Below are 20,067 nucleotides of genomic sequence, written 5' to 3' on the forward strand. Positions count from 1 at the left end.
TGAGGCCGAGCAGCGCTGGGCGCGAGCGGGTACCTTTGACGCCTCTCTTGGCCAGTTTCTTGCTCGTGGCTTCCAAGGCGACAGCGATTTCCTCGGGATCCTGCCCTTCCTCCTTCACGGCCTGGAGGGGGAGGACAAGTTGGTGACACGGCTCAGGGCTGCCGGGCACACACCGTTCCCCGCAAGGGACAACCCCCAGCAGACAAGGGCAAAGCCTCGCTTGCACAGAGCGGCCCGGGCCGCACACCCTGGGCACCGCAGGTCCCCTCTGTGCCCCACCCCCAGGAGACCAAGCGGGGGCAGCTCGGGATCTGGAGACGGGGTCAATGCCAGCCCCCGGCCTCCGACCCGCCCAACCTCTCGCTTTAAGTCAACGATGGAACAGACAAACTGGCGGCACCGGATCGGGCACAGGGCTGAGCGGTGGTCCACAGATCACCCCCGGGGATGGAAGACCACCCAACAGTCTTGTGCGTGCCCGGGTCCTCGCCAGTGACCTCCCAAGATCCCCCCCTTTAAGGAGCTCTGCTCTCGCAAGACGACAACCCCATGCCACCCACTATGTATGAAGCACTAGGAGGCTGCGCATCCGCACACCCAGAACGGGGAGACACAGAGAGGCAGAGAGATGAAGCAACACTTTAGAGGGTGGCCAGGCAGGTAACATCTCCGCTCTAGACCCAGAATGACAACCAGGCGCCAGCCAGGAAAAGAGCAAGGGAGGAGACAGGCAGTGCAAAGGCCCTGGGGCAGGAACAGGCACGGCCCCCTTTCTGCAAGACCTCAACGGTTCTCCAAGCGGGGAAACGAAGGCGCGGGGAGGGGAAGGCACACGTCCAAGGTGACAGAGCCCCCGGAGCTAACAAGACGGGCTTTCGGGGGCCCTTGAGACGAGCGACGGGACGGAGGGCGGGAAGCGAGGCACAGAGGGGGCGGTGACGGGCCAAGGTCACCCAGCCGGGTCCCCTGGCCCCTGACAGCTCGGGCCGCGGTGAGAGGCCGCGCGGGGGCGTGCCGGCCCCGGGCCCCGCGCCGCCTCACCCTCTTGAGCCGCTCCATCAGGACGCTCTTGTTGCCGCCCGTGTCCAGGTTCCGCTTCTTGAGCTCCGCCCGCAGGTCGATCACCCGCAGCTCGCTCAGCCGCCGCGTCCCGGCCTCCGGGGCGCCCAGCCCGACGGCGGCCGCGCCCGCACCCAAGTCGCCGGACCCGGCCAGAGTCTCCGCCATCCCGGGCCGCCCGCCTCCGCCACCCCCTCCCCACCCCGCCGGCGGCCGGAGCGGCTCTGACCACAAAATGGCGCCGCCTAAGAGGAAAACGCACTCGCTTCCTCCCGCCCCGCTTTCCGGCCGCGCATGCGCGCCGCCCCGACCGGCGTTCACGGCTGCGAGCGCGCCCCCCGCCGCCACGCGCAGGCGCCGTCCCTGCAGCACGCATGCGTCCCGGGCGGCGGCGGCGGGAGACCGGCGACACGCAACGCGCTTGCGCACATCCCCGCAGCGCGCTCACCGCGCAGGTGCAGACGCGCCCTGGAGCGTCGGCCCCGCGCCGGGTGCGCCTGCGCAGAAGCGAGGCGCGCCGGGGCGGCTGGAGCGGTTCCCTCGCAGGCGGCGCCATTTTGTGCTGGGAGCGGAGCGAAAACCGGGCCGGTTCTGTGTGAAACGGGCAGCGGAGCCAGGGTCCCTGGAATGGCGGAGACTCTGTCAGGCCTCGGCGACTCGGGGGCGGCAGGCGCGGCGGCGCTGAGCTCCGCCTCGTCGGAGACCGGGACGCGGCGGCTCAGCGACCTGCGGGTGATCGATCTGCGGGCGGAGCTGAGGAAACGGAACCTGGACTCGAGCGGCAACAAGAGCGTCCTGATGGAGCGGCTCCGAAAGGTGGCGCCAGGCCCGGGGGCGGGGGCGGCGCGGGGCGCGGGGAGGTGGCAGGGGCCTCGGGGACCCCCACCCCCGGCCCGGTGTGCGGCCTGCGCCCGGCCCGGCTCCGCCCAGGCCCCGGCGGGAGCGCCGAGCGCGGCCGGGCCCGGGTTCGAATCCCGGCGGGGAGGGGACTCGGCCAAGGTCACGCGGCCGGGGGCGGGGGATCCTCGGGGAGGAAGGATGCTCCTGGGCCGGTGGGGGCCGACGGGCCTTGGGGGGGGGAGGCCGTTTGCGGAATAAACGTATTTAGGGGGTCTTTGAAGGGAAAAGGAGGGTCTGGGGGGCTGCCAGCGCCGGCGCGGGGAGGTGCTGTTTGCAGGAGCGGCCGGGGATGTGAGCGACAGGCGGGGGGACAGGAGGACAGCTGCGCGGGCCCCCCCCCGGAAAGGCGGGCTGGCCGTGGGCGGGGAGCACGTGGAGCCCCCTCGGAGCGTGTTTCTGGGGTCGGAAGCCGCGCAGGATGGGGCTTTGGGGTCGGGAGGAAGCAAGATGGCAGGACGCGGGGCTGCGCCGCCCCGGGCGCCCGGGGCCCGTCCCTGTTGGCGCTGCGATCGCTGTCACCGCCCGCCACCGTTTGTCCCCTGCAGAACGCGGGCTCTGACGCCCGGCTCGCGGTTCTGGGCGATGCGGCGTGGAAAGCGGCGGTGGGGGGGGGCGGATGTGCACGTCGCATCCCCCCCGTGTCCTTGTTCCCGGCGGCTCTGCTTGGGACCCTCCGCCGCCGCCGGTGCCCCCACCCCCTGCGGGCGGGGAGGTGTGCGGGGAGGTGTCCCCTCCCGGCCGCCCATCAGCCGGGAGCCGGGGTTTCGGTTGCTCGGGGTTGCGGCGGGGAGGAAGTAGGGATTGCTTCCTGTTTCCCGCGGGGGGAGGGGAGGTGGGCCCGTGTGTGTCGCCGTGGGTCCCGGCTTGCCGGACGCGGACGGGCAGGCGCGCACGGCCAGTCCCGCACCTGCCCGGGCCCGGGAGCAGGGGGCCGGCGCGTCCGCGAAGCCAGATGGCGCTTTATCTCTTCCCCCAGGCGGGCCCGAGCCTGCAGGCCCAGAGGATGGCTTCGGGCCTTCCCGTGCGGTTGCGGCTCGGGTGTGATCTCAGGGGTCTTCGTCCTTCGTCTCTTCGGGGACAAAGCCGTCCCTCCTTCCTTCTCCCTCCTTTCGGTGGCTCGGGGATGTGCTCACAACACACGTTTCCCGCCCAGCGGGCCTGCAGTGGCCGATGTCTCTGCCCCCGCCGTGCAGCGTGGTCCCTCCGCGGCTGCTTTCCCAGGGAGGGAAGGCGGAGGGCAGTTTGCGAGGCTTGCGAGGAGGACTCAGCCCGCGTGCCTCGGGGAGGGCCCTGCACCCCCGGGGACGCGCTGCACCCAGAGGAGGTCGCTCCTCTCTGGGGCAGCTCTTGTCTTCTCCGGATGCTATTCCAGAATCTTCTGTCCCTAGGAAGAGAGAGAGGGGCCTTCCGGTTGTGCTCCCCTTGCCCCCGGGGCGCAGCTCCAGTCCCCGCTCCAGGCTCTGGCTTCAGAGAGGAGGAAGGGTTTTCTTTGCTCCTGGCACAGATTGGGGTGGAGCCCCCGGCCCCGTTCTAAATTTAGACTGCCGAGCTGGGAAACGCCGGGAACCGAGGCTTCTGGAACTGCCTGCCCGAGGGGAGGGTCACCTGTAGGGCTGGACGCGCAGCCTGGCCCCGGGGTGTCGTCGCCCGGCCGGTGCTGATCGCCTGGTGCCTCGGTGCTGCCGGGCGTCCGAGCGGGGGTGGGGCTGCTCCGTGAATGACAGGCCGGGGGCGGGGCTTGCCAGAGACCCTCCTGGTTCCTTGTCCCTGAGGGGGTCCCCTAGCGGTGGAGAGCAGGACGTTGGCAGTCGGTCGCAGATGCGTGTGTTAGGACGTGTCGCTTCGTGTCCAGGCCCCGTGGGAGCGGCCCCGCGGTGGGCTGCGGTGTTCTCAGCCGGTGCCGGGGCGGGCAGGGGGCCCACGGAGGGGTCACGGGGAGGGGGCGGCCTTTCGGGCGGCATGGGTGGCGGGTCATCCTGCGCCAGGCTGGTGGGTGTGCGGGGCGCCTGCCCGCAGCCCTGGAGGGAGGGGGGAGCGGACGGAGGCGGGCTCTGCTGACGCTGCCCCCCGCTGTCCCCCCGCTGCAGGCCATCGAAGACGAAGGCGGCAACCCCGACGAGATCGAGATCACCTCCGAGGGGAGCAAGAAGGCGGCGAAGCGGTCCAGCAAAGGTACGGCTGCGGCCCTGTGGGCCGGGGCCTGGCCGGCGCCTCCTCTCGCGCCCCTCCGGAGTTCTGCGTCCGCGGGACTTGGGCTTCAGGCGGGAAGGACAGCTGGCAACCCCGTTTCCTCTGGGCCCCTCAGCGGCCCTGCGCCCAGACCCTGCTGTGGAGCGCGTCAGGCCCACGGCATCGGAAGACAGCTGCCCTTGCCAGCACTTGGCGGGACATGGGGGTCACTTGTACAGATGGTGCTTCCAAACCACCTGACACCTCAGGGCCCGGTCCACGCGGCCTTGGTGGCCCTCGCCCCCTGCCCCGTCTTCCCTCCTGCTTCTCCTGTTCCCGCTCTGCTACACCGTGCGCTCCAGTCGGGCCCCAGGCACGCCCGCTCTGGCCCCGGCCTCGCCCTGAGTGCTCCGCGGCCCCCTCCGTCCTCTGCGTCCAGGCCTCGTCCCTCCAGAGCCGGCCTCTGATCCGCCAGCAGCCGCAGGCTCTCCTTGGGTCTGCTGCCTGGCGTGGCCTCGTTCCCTGCCTCGGTTTAGTGCTTTGTCACGTGCCTGGGGTCAGAACCAGGTTGCTGAGGGTGCAGGTTGTGTCTTTCTCGTCTGTCTTCCCCCTCAGTGTTTCCTTCATAATTTAACTCAGTAACGTTCAGTACTGTTTTAAGAAAGAATTAGCTACAAGTGGGCATTGGACTGTTCTGGAAGTTTCCTTGGTAAGTGGAGGCATTGTTGCTCAGGCCGCAGAGTGACCTATTCGTGTGACTGGGCCGGTGGTGAAGGACTGGGACTAACCCGTCTCCGGCAGGCCAGGCCCCTGTGTCCGCCCCGCTGTGCGGGGTCGGCTCCGGGAGGACACAGTGGCCTCACCCTGCTCACCATGAGTGGAGTCGGTTCGGGGTCCGCGGTTCATGGCGCATTTTTGGGTTTGCCCAGCAAGTGTCTCCACCAAGACCAAGAGTCTGGAAAATCGACAGAGAAAGACACTCATGGCGGGGAAAAATAGACCCTGTGGGTCTCCCTTTTGCTTTCTTTTTGGTCTCAACTTTAAAAAGCAATGCTTGTGCTGAGGTTTTTGAAAATACAAATATGTAGTAGGTAGAACGGGAAGTTCCTGTGCAGTCGGCGGGCAGCTCGGTATTAGTTTCGGCGTGCTTCCCCGGACTTCTGCGTGTGCGCAGTCGGAAAATGTGCCCATGAAGATGTCCGCACACCTGTGTGTGTGAGTTTTTCTTCCGTTTTAAAAAAATTGGTCGTATCATACAAAATATTCTGTAATTTGGTTTTTTCATTTAGCGTGTTAGAGACATCTCTTTGTTTTTCCCTAGGGCTACGAGTAGATAAAAACACTCCATGATTTAACAGCCTAGGAGTAGTCCTTCGTACGAGTACACTGCGATTTTGCTCGTCTGTCTCCTTATTACTAGATTATTCAGGTTTTTTCCAGGTTTCACTCGGCATTTCCAATTTTTGGTGCTGCCATGAACCAGAAATAACTCTAGTTAAAGGAGTATATGTTTTTTGATAACTTAGGTGAGAATTGTGGGGTCAAAGGGTATGTGCGTTTTATTTTAAAAGTGGGGCAGTGCTAGTGAATGTCTCTGCCAGCAGTGGGGGCTGCCTCTTTCTTTAACTCTCGCTTGACTCTGAGCGTTTTTAAACGTTGCCTCTTCCGTAGAAGGAAAGTTCCCCTGAATTTATCTGCTTTTCTCCACAGTAAAGCTTTCGTTTGCATTTCTTCACAGATTGGACGGCTTCTGAAAATCGGCCATCTATATTTTCTCAATCCCCTTTTCATACCCCTTGCCCATTTTTCTGCTGGGTGGTTTGTCTTGCTGACTTTCGAGGGCTCTCTGTGTGCAATGTCACAGTTGTGCCCAGTCCCGCGTGACTTACCTTGTTTGTGGTGATTTGGTCGTTAGTTTTGATCTGTAATACAGGCAGTGCTGTCAACCTGTAGTGTGTGGTTTGTGGATTTTATGTTACGTTTTGAAAGGCTCTCCTCTGCTTGGAGATTATGAGGAGTATCCCGCTTTGTGTGGTAACTCTGAAGGTGTTATGTTTGCGTGTGGCTGTAACTCATTTGGAATGTTTTTGCGCGTGGTGTGAGTTCGGTGGAGACGGGGGCGTGGAGCATCTCAGCAAGATCCCTGCTGCCCTTTCCCAGTTTCACTCTCCCCGCCCCTCGCCAGAAAAACGAAAGTGATGACTTTCACCATCGTTTGGTTTTGCTTGTTCTAGAACTTCGTGTGAAATGAAACCATTCAGTACTGACTGGTGTGTGTGTTTCCTTAGGCTTGGTGTAATTAGCCTGTTCTGCAGCTTTACAGCGTGTTTGACCCCTGATAGGGCGAGTTTGCAAGTCCGCTGAATTGTTTCCAACGGCTTTACTAGATTTTGTCCAGATTTTAACTGAAAATAGGGATCTTCCGACCTGTTGATGAGCAAAGTCAGAACGGTTTGAAGTCGGCATACCTGGCTGTTTCCATCAGAAGGCTGGAAAGTATGTCTCAGATAGTCTCAGCGCTGTCTTGTATTCGTGACGTTGCCGTTTTTGAAGAGTCCAGACTCCTTATTCTGAAGGCTGTTTTTCACTTTGGGTTTTATTGTGTTTTTTGTTTTTCTCATGATTAGCTTCAAATTATACGCTTTTGTCAGTAATACCACGAGAGGGGTTTGTCTGCTCGGCATCCGCTGTAGGGCACATGCTGTGCCTTTGCGTAACTGACTCAGAGTGGCGCTGGTCAGGTTTCTCCACTGGAAAGTTCCTCTCGCACCCTCTGTAATTGTATCTATGGGGAAGAGACTGTGAGACTGACATAAATATCCTGTTCCTCCTCCGCTGGTTTCAGCATCCACGGATTCTTGTCCGGTGGTGAGGTGACTTTCTAGATGTTGTCATTCCCCCACGTTGATGAGCTGGTTTTCTACCCTAGGAGGTAGCTTAACCTTCCCCCATTTATCTGCGTGAATTTAGAGATTCTTATTTTATTCAGTGGGTGATAAGCCTTTATGAGAGTGATTTTTTGTGATGTTCGGGTTATCCCAGTGAGAGCCCTCCATGCTGGCTCCCGTCTCTTTCTGACATGTCCATGTCATTCTCTGAGTACTTCCTTCCTTTTTGGTGCAAGGATGACTTCCAGTCTCTCCTACTTCCCCCCGCCCCCAAATCAGCCATTTCTTCCAGGCGCCCTTGTTCCGTTTCGCGGAGAGCAGCACTCTCTGCTACTGGGATGGCACCTCCTCCTAAGCCAGTGCTTGCTTCATGAGGTCTCTGGGGCAGAATATGCCTCGGGAAATTAAACACTGGTAAAGCAGTCAGAAATAGGCCAGTGACAGCTGAAGAAATGTGAAAAGATAAAGGCTTGGCGGATATGAACAGTACACCTGCTAACCTCGCTAGTTAAAATTGTTTATCAGGGGCCGGCCCCGTGGCCGAGTGGTTAAATTCGCGCACTCCGCTGCTGCGGCCCAGGGTTTGGATCCTGGGCACGGACGTGGCACCGCTCGTCAGGCCACGTTGAGGCGGCGTCCCACATCCCACAACTAGAAGGACTGGCAACTAAAATATATAACTATGTACTGTGGCAACAGTTGTTAGCCCAGATGCCAATCTTTAAAAAAAAGGAAAAAAAATTGTTTATCACTTGATTCTCTTGGATTTTTGAGGTGGCAGGGACATTCTCTGCAAGTCAGAGACCTAAGCAAAATGTCGCCAGGTGGACGTAAAAAATATACATGTGGTATTCTTAAATAGTAAATTAAAAGGAAATATTCAAGGCTGATTTTGAGAAAGATTTCCTAGGTGTGATGACTTCATATCAGAAAGTTATCAGTTCCCCCCAAAGTAATCTAAAAAGAAACTTGTTCTAAAGTTAATTTAAAAAGGAAATGGCCAAGAATAGCTGGAATTTTGGAAAACCAGTGATGTCGGCTTGCTCTAATTTTAAGGGTAGGATATTGGAAACAGCGGAACGTTTGAGGATTTGTTTGTTTTTAAAGGTACCACTAAAGATTTTTCAGTAAACCATGTTGGAACCGTTGGCTGTCTATCTGATGTAGGAAAAGGCTCTGTTTTCATGGCCTTCCATGCAAAAGAGAAATTCTGCTAGGAGAGTACTTTTAAAATAGAGTGATGGGGCCGGCCCCGTGGCCGAGTGGTTAAGTTTGTGCGCTCTGCTGCAGGCGGCCCAGTGTTTCATTGGTTCGGATCCTGGGCGCGGACATGGCACCACTCATCAAACCACGCTGAGGCAGCATCCCACATGCCACCACTAGAAGGACCCAGAACGAAGAATATACAATTATGTACTGGGGGCTTTGGGGAGAAAAAGGAAAAAAAAATTTTAAAAAACCTTTAAAAAAAACTAAAATAAAAGAGTGATAAGGAAAACCTAAATGAGACTAAACTGAGAACTATAAGGAGAAAGAAATTTAGCTACATGGAAGGTGTAAACCTTCTAAGAAGACACTATAAACACTTAAGACGCATAGCAAACCGGGGGAAAATACTACAGCGTGTGAGTGTCCAGGAAGCAGTAAGCGTTCCTACGGATCAATACGGAAAATAGACAGTCCAGGTGACAAAGAGCGGGGACTATGAACAGGCAGTTCACAGATAAAAGAAAAACCAAACATGACCTGTGTGCAAGAAAGATTCCCTCGCTAATAATTAAGGAAAGCAAATAAAAATGAGATGGCGTTTTTGCCTGTGATACTGGTGAGAATTTGCGTAGCTCTTAGTACCCCACGTGGCACGGATGTGAGGGGGTGGGCGGTTGCGGAGATGGTGAGTGTGTCCAGCCTCGGGGGTCACTCAACTAGGGACGTCCATCGTGTGCGATGAGGAGGAGGCGGCCCCGTGTGCGCTCATGCGCTGTGTAACGATGTCTCGATCCGTGGTGGACTGCGTGTGCGCCGGGGTCCCGTCACATTGTATGGCCCAGGTGCGTGGTAGGCTGTGTCACCTAGGTGTGTAAGCACACTCGACGGTTGCACAACGAAACTGCCTGGCACGCTTCTCAGAACACATTTCCATCACTAGGCAGCACGTGACTGGAGAGTGCAGGCAAGTCCCAGCCTGTGATTGGGGAACAGCGGCACGTCGCAGCAGGTGCACATGCTGTGACCCCGTTACACGGCAGGTTTCTTCCCGTTTGTGGAATGTATGTATATAAATGCCCGAGGAAACCTTTGGAAGAACCACCCAGCTCATAGCAATGCCTACCTCTCACAGGTACCGTGGGAAGAAGGGAGATGGGCTTTTTTTACGTGTTTATGAGGGTGAAGCCATTCGTGAAATAAAACTTAGAGTAAAATGAGTTTGACTTTTAGCAAGTGTATTTGGACAATTTTGTGAATCATTTGTGTAGTGATGAAATTTAACAAAGTAATGACCTACCCATGCGTGGGCCGCCGGGGAGAAGCAGAAGCGGGGAGGTGGCCTGAGACAGAGGGCTGAGGCGGAGGCTTCGCGGGGAGGAGACAGGCTTGCAGCAGCAGGAGCAAGCGCTGCCCGGGGTCGGGGGCTGCTGCCGACTCCTGGTGCTGGAGCCGACGGCGCTTCAGTGTGTGCCCGAGAGGGGGTGGGAGTTCTCATTCACGTACTTTCTCATCTCTGGAGGGTAGGGTGTCTCTCCCCAGTAAGGATGGTTGGTTAGCATCCCGGCCGGGGCTGTGCTTTCTGTATTGAAGGCCAGATGTTCTTAAGACCTCATGTTTTCTTGACGTTTCTGATCGTTTCTTGCCTGGAGGGGCCGCCCCGAAGAGCTTTGGGCTGCGCTGTGTCTGTGCTGCTGCTCGGGAGAGAAGTGGGCTGGAAGGTGGGCCCCTGGCTCTGCTGGCTGGGCTCTGGGCCTTTCTTGTGAGGGGGGATTCCCTGTGAGGGCTGGCAGCTTGTGGTAACCTCCTGAGGTCTTCCCTAGAAGCTGGAACAGCATGGGACCGAAACCAGCGCGCACATTTGGAGGGCTAGCAGCTTCAGCGAGTATGATCTATGTGGGGGATTCTGCTGCTGCGTCTCCCTGGCGTGTTTACAGAGCGCGCTGGGTCGACTCCCAGAGGGTTTGGAAGCCCAAAGCACGTTTTGCCGTAGGAATGTTGTGCTCTGGCAGTGGGTTTCCCGGCCCACAGCACGGCGATTTGCACACAGTGCACGGAATTCTAGTGTTGGCGTGACGATGCCCTGTGTTCCTCAGTCAGACGTTCCTGAAAACCCGAATGAAACGAGAATGTGGAAAAGTCTCGCAACGCGCGGTGTAAGGAAATTCGTACTCTGAGAGGGGGTGTTTTAAAGCCTCAGTTGTGATATAAGTTAGATTTGGGATTTTTGGTTTTTGCTTTTTTTGTTGTTCTCAATGTTACACATTTCATAAAGTTAGAGACTAAATCATTCAACAAGGGAAATTAACGTCTGGCTCCCTTACGCAACAGAAGCAGCACTTAGTGGCCTTGAGGAACTGGCTGCACGTGGGCAGACGCCTGCAGTGCTCGCGAGTGCGTGGCTGGTCAGCGGCGCTGCCCGTGTCCTGGTGAGCCGAGCGCCACCATGTGCTTGGGAGCCGTGGCCGCTGTGGCCCTGGCAGCAGCTGCAAGGCGCATCCTGACGGCACCGCGCTCTGCTCGAGGCCTGCCCGCCACGCGGTCCTGCTCTGGCTCATGCGCGTGCTCGCGCTCCTCACGCTGGAAGGAGGCGAGCCTGCTCTCGAGACCCCACGTTTCATTTCTGCCGTGCCTCTTCTCCATTTTACTTTTAGCTTTGTCATCCTTGTTATCATTATTTACATTTTTCTGTATTTTACTCATGTTAGCGTTAGTATAAAAAATAAGGCCGGTGACCCATATACACTGCTCTCGGGATGAAAGTGCCAGCAGGCCTGCCCCCTGAGCTGTCGGCTCCAGAACAGGTCGTGACTGTTAGAAAATAACAACAGTGAGGACAGTTCAGAGGGTGGGTGAGGGGAGTTAAGGGAAGTGGTTTCCTCATTTTTCAAAGCGCAGAGTCAGTTACCTAAAAGGTGAAATTTGAGCCTAAAAATGTGTCCAGCCTCTTAATGTTCATTTTTTCTTACCCTTAAATTACTGACCTCAGGTGAAGAAACACCTGAAGTTAAGCCACTCCTTCCAGGTCACTTTGTTTTCTTTTTCGAGTTAATCTCGATACTTCATATTTTTTAAAATGTTATAATGCCACATAATTAAAACTGGAACAAGAATAACCGACGAGTGGGAGAGAATGGAGAGGTTAACTAGTCCCAGGCGGACATGAGACTGTCACGGTGAGTGGGACCCACATTCAGATCGTGCGCAGAAAAGCTTAGTAGCTGGCGTTGGGAAAGCAGTTTCCCAGCGGGACAGCCGTTTGGAAGAGTCTCAGCACAACGCTGAAAAGAGGTGAATGTTAAAATGAAAACCAAAAGAGAACGAAGTACAGGTGGAAACGTGTGTGGTCTTAGCGTGGAGAAGGGCATTTAAACGTGAAGGCAAAGAAAAAGAAAACATCGTTTACACAGAAAAACCAACTCATGGTTTTGGCTACATGAAAGTGAAATTTACCCAAAACCCGTAAGTAAAATTAAGAGATTGGCGAAGAACTGGGAGAAAAGATGCATGGTGTCTATGACACGCAAATAAAAAACGAGGAGAAATGGAACAGAAGTTTTTAAATAGAGAAAAGATATAAATGAGAAATTTTTACAAAGCTACAAATGATCAACAACCAAAAATTGAGCCTAAGCAGCAATCAGATAAGTTTCTGCTGAAACAAGTAGTCCTTTTTGCCTAGCACATTGGCAGAGGCGAAGAAAAATAGCTTATTGTAACAGAGATTCAGAAAGGTTGGCACTTTCATTCACTTTTGGTGGAACTGTGTGAATGGGAACAGCCTTGCTCTGGGGCATCTTGATAATATGTGGGGGCTTTTTTTCTTTTTAATCAAAGTCTTAAAAATGTATGTACTTTTGGGGCCAGCCGGGTGGTGCGGCAGTTAAGTTTGCACGTTCTGCTTCAGGGGCCCGGTGTTCACCGGTTCAGATCCCCTGGGTGGGCCTATGCACCACTTGGCAGGCCGTGCTGTGGCAGCGTCCTACATAGAGGGTAGAGGAAGATGGGCACGGATGTGAGCTCAGGGCCAGTCTTCCTCAGAAGAAAGAGAGGATTGGTGCCAGATGTTAGCTCAGGGCTAATCTTTCTCAAAGAAAAATACGTACTCTTTGTCTTGGGGATGCTCTTTCTAGAAATGTGTCCTAAAATGATAATTGCCTGTGTGCAAAGAATTACCAAGATGTTCCTCTTTATAAGCATTTCCTTCCATTTCCAGCCGTAGTCAGATCGCTGATAGTATCTCCAGATAGTGCTGTTAATAGAGACGTCTGTGTACAGTGTGTGAAGTGGGAAGACCATGGGGTGAGAGCACAGTGCCGTTTCTGTAAGCATCGAATGTGTGTATATGCAGCAAAATATGGGAAGGTATCTAGATGTAAATATATCATAACACGGGGGCTGACTCTAGGTGGTGGTTATAAATGGCTTTTATTTTCTCTTTGCTCATTTGTGTTTTGCCTTGTGTGATTGTTTCTGTGGGGAGACTTGCTCCATGTGCCTTACCTGGCAGGCAGCGCGTCTGTGTGAGAGTCTTCTCCCACAGCCGGAGCCACGTGGCGCACAGGCCAGGCCTGGAAACGGTTCCCCTCTCCCTCGGCCTTGCTGCGGCCTCCCTTGCCGCGCCCGTACTTGCACGGCCGGGTGGAAAGGACAGAACCCCTGCTGCTTGGGGCGGGAGGGCCGGCTTTGTCCACAGTGGCCTTAGCGTTCCTGGAGTGCAGTGGCCCTGAACTGGGGGTGCCGTGGGTGTGGTAGGTGTCCCCTTCAGTGGTGCTTGGGGCCTGTACAGGTCACAGTTACCGCTTCTGGAAACGCCTATCCTTGTTCTCATGCCGGAAACGATTGTCTCTTCAGGGCGTAAACCAGAGGAAGAGGGTGTGGAGGACAACGGGCTGGAGGAAAATTCTGGGGACGGCCAGGTACGTGCAGCCTCAGCGAGCGCGCGTGGCGGGTGGGCCGCTGGCAGGCCGGTGATGGTTGCGTTTCGTTGTGCGGCAGGAGGATGTTGAAACGAGCTTGGAGAACTTGCAGGACATCGACATGATGGACATCAGCGTGCTGGACGAGGCGGAGATTGATAACGGCAGCGTTGCCGACTGCGTGGAGGACGACGAGGCCGACACCCTCCCGGAGTCCCTGGCCGACGGCCGAGAGCCGGGCGAGGGGGAGATGAAGGAGCTGCCCGAGCCGCTGCCGGAGCCCGCTGTAGGTAACTCGGCCGCGCCCTGCGGCGGCGGTTCCTCGCGCACCGCGTGACATAGTGCCAGGCGGTGGCTGATGGCTGAATGTTTGCGTGCGGGTCAGACAATGCTGAGAACACGCTTTGCTTCGTTGGAACGGGGTGGCTCGTGCTGCCCTCTGCGCGATGCAGCAGTGGACATTTCGGGGGCGCTGGTCAAGCCCTTCGTGTCCCAGGAGGTTGGGCTGAGCTGCTGGGGCTGGAATGCCTTGGAAGGACCGAGACACACAGAGATTGAGGTTGGTCTTTTCCTGGTCAGAGCCAATCGGGACCCTCCCAGCAGGCAGCCTCCGGCCCTAAGCTTTGACGTCGTTTCAGATGGTACTGCAGTCAGAAAGGGTGTTGCTTATCGACCCGTTTGCCAGGCGTCGGGCAGCACGTCTGTGATGCTTTTAACAGCAGTGTGACAGCTCGGTGCTGTTGTGCCCATTCTCCAGTTGAGGACGCTGGGCAGGAAAGAGGTGAAGAAAGATCTGCAGGCAGCACACAGCTCGGAAGACAGTGAGAATTGAGAGCAGGCTGATCGAGGCCGTGGACTTAACCGTGCCATCCATTCGTTAGATGATCTCGTTTCTGTGCGGCTGCGCGTTTGTCAGGGAGACAGGCAAGGCAGTGAGGGGGCCGCCCCGTGGCCGAAGGGTTAAGTTCGCACTCCGCTTCTGCGGCCCAGGGTTTCACCGGTTCGGATCCCGGGCGTGGACATGGCACCGCTCATCAGGCCGTATTGAGGCGGCATCCCACATGCCGCAAGCAGTAGGACCACAGCTACAGCATACAGCTGTGTACTGTGGGGCTTTGGGGAGAAGAAGGGGGAAAAATTGGTAACAGATGTTAGCGCAGATGCCAATCTTTAAAAAAAAAAAGGAAGGAAGACTAGTCAGTGAAGATGAGCGGCGTGCGGCGTTGCTGTCGGATCCTGGGTGCTGGGTGCTGGGGGGCGCCTGTCCTCATGGAGGCCCTGTTTGCCCAGCTGGGCCGCACAGTGTTCTTGCGTTTTCTCTGGGAACTGACGCTCAGGATCCTCAGAGGGAGCAGGTCGTCATCTTTGAGTGAGCGGGGCTGGTTTTGAGAAGTAGCTGAGAGTCGTTTTGACACAGATGGGGTATGTGATGGTTTAGGTTTCGATGAGTTATTCATTGGCTTCCTGAAAAGTCGCACCAGAACATGGGAGCTGTGACTGGAAGTACACCCCCTTCCTTAGCTGCTGGTTTCTCTTCAAGGCTTTTTCCCCCTCTGATTAGAAAATAATACAAATGGTAGCAAAAGCCTGGAAACATCCTGAATATCTATCAATAATGGTTAAGTAACTATGACTTAGTAGGCATAATGTCAGTTAAGAGTTAAGAGCATTGACTAGAGGCCTGCCACTTAACTTGCTGTGTGACTTTGGGCACGTTACTTAACCTCTCTGGACCTCATTTGTAAAAATAGTAAGTTTGGAGAGGATTAAATAGATGAATATTCATCACTAGCTTAGAGCAAAAGTCATCGCCCTGGCCAAAGCTTTACCGGAACACAGCCACACGAATCTGACAGTTGTCTGCGGCTGACTTGTCGCCACAGCAGCAGAGTAGAATACCTGTGACAGACCTTCTGGCCTGCCCAGCCTGAAGGAGCCCGTCTCTGGCTCTCGATGGCAGTGGCTGGCTGACCCTGGCTCAGAGCGCTGCCTGGCGCATCGCAGGCCCTGCGGGGCTGTTGCTGCCATTACCGCGAGGCCTGCCGTTCCTGCCAGGAGTATGGTTACTGCTGCTGCGTAACCGTCCCGGAGAAGCGAGGAGACGCACAGGACCCGAACGGGCTCCGGGGCCGTGCACAGGGGAGGGAGGTGTCCTTGACACACGCGTGTGCGCCCTGAGCGTGCACGGAACGTGTGGAGTGCTCGATCGGGGAGGAAGGCGTGCTGGTCTGCTGTCAAGTGACGGCAGTAACGGCGCATGCTCGGCGTGCAGTATTTGAGAAACACACCCCCTCCGGAACAGTGTAGTAATGTTCAGGGCTTTGTGGCAAACGGTCACAGTTATTTTGGGTCATAAACGGTTTTCTGGACCTCTCAGAGTGGAAGCTCCGCACACCAGTGCCTCTTCCACCGCAGAGGGCGTGGATGGCTCGCCCCCACACTCGAGTTTGGAAGTCGATGGCGCCGGGAGGAGGGTTCTCAGAGATGCCAGTCCGGTCTGGGCGGCGGCCCGCTCAGGGGCAGCGGTAGCATCCGGGCTGTGGGCAGGGATGGCGGCCACGAAGATTGGAGAACCCCTCCGCAGCCTGACTCTGGCCGCTGGGCCCCAAGGAGTGGTCCCCACCCCGTGCTCGGTCTGCTTGGCCCGGCTGTGGGGCGCCCGCTTGTGGTCTGTCTCCTGCTCGGCGGAGACGTTTTTCGTGGTTGCCTTGCCTCCTGAAGCCCACGCTGCTGCCGTTCTCGCGGGTGCCCTGCTCTGTCTGCAGGTGCGCCTTGACGTACAGCGTGCCCCTCGCTCAGCATGCAATCGCACTGTTTGGAATGTTGTCATAAGTGAATTTTCATGGCTGTTCCTTGTCACCGTATGCAAGTACCGTCACGTTCCCTTCCTGTTGCCGTGGTAACACTGTTCTCCACTTATTTTGCAGGTAGAGGACAAGGAAACTGTTAACAATTTAGATACTTCATCGTCTGACTTCACTATATTGCAGGTAAATTGTTGTGTCTCAATCATGTTAGAGTCCAGGGGTAGACTGCGTATCTGGAAACCGCTTCTGACATTGTGCGGCCCCCCCACCTGGAAGCCGCTGCCAGGTTGGTTTACTCCGCGGCCCCGTTGAGAGGGATCTTCCTGTCCACTCCGCCAGGTGGAGCGCGCCTGTGGCGTCTCGGCCTCCCCGGGCGCCGCAGCTCAGCTGCAGCCGCGAGCAGGGCGGCGGGGAGCACCTCTCGTCAGTTCTGGGTGGCATCCTCTGCAGAAGGGCGATTAGATGGGACAGTGGGGGCAGGGCGCCTCTACCCAGACAGCTGGATGGGGCAGAGACAAGGGTGCGGGGCGGGGGCCCAGCACAGTGACAGAACGGCTGGGGCCTCTCGGGGGTTCTGCCCTGGCCTTGGAAGTTCTTCCCGCAGAGGGTGCAGAGGTTTCTTTTGATGACTGTCTCGTCTTGGCTGTTCCGTTGCCATGGGTGGATGTTAACTCTTAGTGGGATGTGGACTAACGCTCAGGTACGAGCTGCCCAAATGTGGGTCTTGAGTTCCCTTTGAAGGTTTCTGCCGGCCTCCTTAGGTGTGAGCTGTTGGAATAAACCAGCCTGGGTGGCTGTCTCATCTTCCTCGGAAAGTGTTGTGAGGAGATGGGAATACAGTCAGCTTAGGCCGGTCTCGCTTTGTTTTCAGTAACGTCACCTGTGTTGCTTAGTTAGCAGGCCCCGTGCAGGCAGGATTTCCAGTGGCTCCTGCCGGGCAGGGACACGGTTGATTACCGGCAAGCCAGAGCCCCAGCCTCGAGCAGCCTGCAAACGTTAGGAGAGCTTGCCGGAGCTCAGCTCACCGTGAGGGCTGATGTCTCTTTCCCACGTGAGGTGACACAAGGCCATTCCCGACTCAGAAGGGAGAGCAGGAGCCGAGGCTTGGCATTTTCTCGAATGTCTTTCTAGGTCAAAGACTCCACGTTGACATGGAAAATACATAACCACTCCTGGAGACAAATAGGAATATATTGGTTTCTCTCTGGAGAAAGTTAAGCAGAGAATTGTTCTGCCTGCAATGATCCTTTCCTTTAGTCAGAGAATCTTAATTCTCAGCTCGTATGTCACATGAAAAAAAAATGATTACAAATGAAACTGTAGGGAAAGTGAGCAGTTTCCGAGGGTTTCCCACAGCGGCAGGTCCGTGCCCAGTGGCAGGCCAGGCTGCTCCCGTCCGTTTACGGGTGTACGTTAAGCAGCTGTGGCGCGAGTTGTGGCTACAGAGATGGATGAGAAGAAAGGATGGCCTCCACCCTCACAGGGCTCATCTTCCCCACGCACACGGTGCCGGGAGAGGCCTGGACCGATGCGGGCTCCCAGTCACGCAGCCTTTGCTGACATCTTAGCTCTGCTGTGTGTCCTCGAGCAAGTCAGTCAGCCACCCTGTGCCAGTCTCCTAACCTGCGAAAAGAAGGGTGACACTAATAGCACTAACTTGCTAGGGCTGTGTGATTAATATATTTATACGTAAGGTGCTTAAATCTGTGCCTAGAACCTCGTCAGCGCCCACCAGTGTGGGCTGGAATTCCAGAAGAATGTGTCTTGAGCAGAGGGAGCCTAGGGCCGGGGACCACAGATTGAGAGAGGCCCTTCCTCAGTGGGGCAGCCACCGGAGCCATGAGGAGAAGCCTTTCTATGAGGAAACAGGCCCTGAGCCAAATACTGAGACTCTGGAGGGCAGGGTCCTGATGGGCCTGTGGGGGAGGAGGTGGCGGGGCCCGCTGCTGAAAGCCTTAGGCCACCGGGGGCCGAGTGCTCACCATGGCAGCAAAGTGCACTCACGGCCATGGGGGCAGTAAAACCAGACGTCCTGCTAGGCGAGGAACAGCGTGATCTGAATTGACAGGCCCTCCAGGAGAGGGCGTGAGGGACCTTTGGGAGTTTAGAGCTGGCCTAGTGGGGCCACTGACGGGAAGGGAGGAGGAAGAGGACTGTGTCATCCTGGGGAGCACAGCTGGGCAAGGATGGCATGACCACGCCAACAGGGACAGGGGCCGCACCACCAGTGCCCATGTCCCCTCAGGCTCTTGAGTTTTCAGAAACTACATGAGTTACAGGATAAAACGATTGTCTGATGTGTAAGTAGAAAGATGAGAGCACGTCTCCCCTTGCGTGTAAGAGTTCAGTCTAGAGGAACAGACAAGCATGTGATCCGTTCATCGCCATGGAAGGGATGGCGTGGCCAGGCTGGGGACAGCAAAACTGGAGGCGAGGCCCAGGCCCTGGAGAGTAGCCTGGAATGCGGGGCCTGGGCCCGGGTGCCCGAGGCGGATGCCGGCCTGCAGGCTCTTCCCTCAAACTGGCAGGGCCTCCGCCTGTTGCCTTTGAGTGTCCGGGTCTGCCTTTGAAACGCTCCCTTTCTAGTCATTGCAGTTCTTAGTGTTACTAACCCGTAGGTGTCATGGGTCTGGCACGGTCTCACTTCTGCTTTTCGTTGCAGGAACTTGAGGAGCCCTCCTTGGAGCCAGGTACTGTTACATGAAAACCTTAGCAGCGGGGTTTGAACCATCCTAGTTCCCACCTTCTCTGATTTGAAGCCTTTAATTTTAAAAAGTTGCCTTACTGTAGTGTTCGTTGTTCTAAAGGTTTACGATCCAAAACATCCAGGATCATAGAGATTGGAAACCCAGCCATATCACCAGATCTGTGAAAGTGGCCAATTCGCAGTTTGCAAAATGAAACTCTCGTGCCTGTTTCAGTGGAAACGGCACTCAAACGTCCGCAGAGTGAGTGTGCACGCCTCTTGAGAGCCGGCACCTCCCACGCAGCAGATCTTGTGATATCGGGCGGTATCTAGCTTGGTGGTGTTGAATCAGGCAGCGCAGGTAGCGGTAGGGAGACGCCCGTGAAACACTGAGACGGAACTGGATTCCGGAAGAGGAAAGAGTGTCTTCACGAGAATTCCAAACCAATGCTATTCACTGTCTGGACTGCAAATATCTCAGAGCACCGAAGGAAGAGAGTCTGGTTTTCATGTTGGACTGTTCTGTTAAAAGAAATGCAAAGAAATTTGGAAATTGAGCTGTCAGTGAATGGTGATACGTTCAGTTAAGCAACTTGGACTTTGGAAGCTAAATTTGGAAGAGTCATGTGTAAACGACGACAGAATGAAGACTGTCAAGAAGCAGCCAGAAGGTTGGGGGTTAACTCTCGGGGATGCTTTTCTCTTCCCTGTAGCGTAGAGGCTTGCCTAGCGGTGGTCGCAGCGCAGGTAGTGTACCCGGTGTGAGTGTGTGTCCCCGCGGGTTTTCCAATCTCTGTGTAGCTAGCTCTTCTCTTCGTGTTAGTGTGGCCGCCGTGCCCGTGCCGCATTTGTGATTGCTTTATTTCCCTGGTAATTAAACCTTGTGCCATTCTATTCCTGTTAAATCCGTAGAAAATGAGAAAATACTCGACATTTTGGGGGAAACTTGTAAATCTGAGCCAGTAAAAGAAGAAGGTCCCGAGCTGGAGCAGCCATTTGCCCAGGATACAAGTAGCGTGGGGCCAGACAGAAAGCTTGCGGAGGAAGAGGACCTTTTTGGCAGCGGCCACCCGGAGGAGGGTGCTTTAGATGTGGCCGGCGAGTCCCCGGGCCAGGCTCAGGCGAGCCAGGCAGACAGCCTGTTAGCGGTAGTGAAAAGGGAGCCGGCGGAGGAGCCGGGCGCTGGCGCGCGGACGGACTGCGAGCCTGTAGGGCTAGAGCAGCGAGCGGAGCAGAGCAGGGGAGCCTGCGAGCCCGCGGGAGCCTGTAGCGAGGAGGCCGCGGAAGCGCCCCCGGAAGCCTCGAGCCCCGAGCCCGGGGATAGCCACGAAGACGGGCCGAAGCTTGCTTTTGAAGCTTGTAATGAAGTCCCTCCGGCTCCTAAAGAGTCCTCAGCCAGTGAGGGCGCTGATCAGAAAATGAGGTTTGTTTTT

At 56.5% G+C, this 20,067-nt stretch overlaps 2 protein-coding genes across 8 annotated transcripts in view; one reads left to right on the forward strand and one right to left on the reverse strand.

Moving 5' to 3' along the window:
• SAFB2 (scaffold attachment factor B2) overlaps window positions 1-1,641 on the reverse strand; it is a 30,177-nt gene extending 28,536 nt beyond the window's left edge. For 2 of the 4 annotated variants that reach the window (XR_002808999.2, XM_023644506.2), the window contains exons 1-2: window positions 1,042-1,340; window positions 34-121 (exon numbers count right to left, since the gene is read on the reverse strand). Coding sequence is in view for 2 of the 4 variants with exons in the window: in XM_023644506.2 (XP_023500274.2) it covers window positions 34-121; window positions 1,042-1,227 (274 nt within the window). In the remaining 2 variants the exon portion in view is untranslated. Of the gene's footprint in view, window positions 1-33; window positions 122-1,041; window positions 1,341-1,507 lie in introns of those variants that run through there. The other 2 variants (XM_023644507.2, XM_023644508.2) reach the window with 2 other exon arrangements.
• Window positions 1,549-20,067, forward strand: part of SAFB (scaffold attachment factor B) — a 31,118-nt gene continuing 12,599 nt past the window's right edge. For 2 of the 4 annotated variants that reach the window (XM_070273527.1, XM_070273528.1), the window contains exons 1-6: window positions 8,936-9,357; window positions 13,077-13,141; window positions 13,221-13,427; window positions 16,069-16,131; window positions 18,611-18,638; window positions 19,547-20,057. In XM_070273527.1, coding sequence (XP_070129628.1) covers window positions 13,263-13,427; window positions 16,069-16,131; window positions 18,611-18,638; window positions 19,547-20,057 — 767 coding nt within the window. In that variant the 5' untranslated portion in view covers window positions 8,936-9,357; window positions 13,077-13,141; window positions 13,221-13,262. Of the gene's footprint in view, window positions 1,876-4,046; window positions 4,132-8,935; window positions 9,358-13,076; window positions 13,142-13,220; window positions 13,428-16,068; window positions 16,132-18,610; window positions 18,639-19,546; window positions 20,058-20,067 lie in introns of those variants that run through there. The other 2 variants (XM_023644510.2, XM_023644509.2) reach the window with 2 other exon arrangements.

The sequence above is a fragment of the Equus caballus genome, chromosome 7 (genome assembly GCF_041296265.1).
Source record: "Equus caballus isolate H_3958 breed thoroughbred chromosome 7, TB-T2T, whole genome shotgun sequence".
NCBI classification, from domain to species: domain Eukaryota; kingdom Metazoa; phylum Chordata; class Mammalia; order Perissodactyla; family Equidae; genus Equus; species Equus caballus.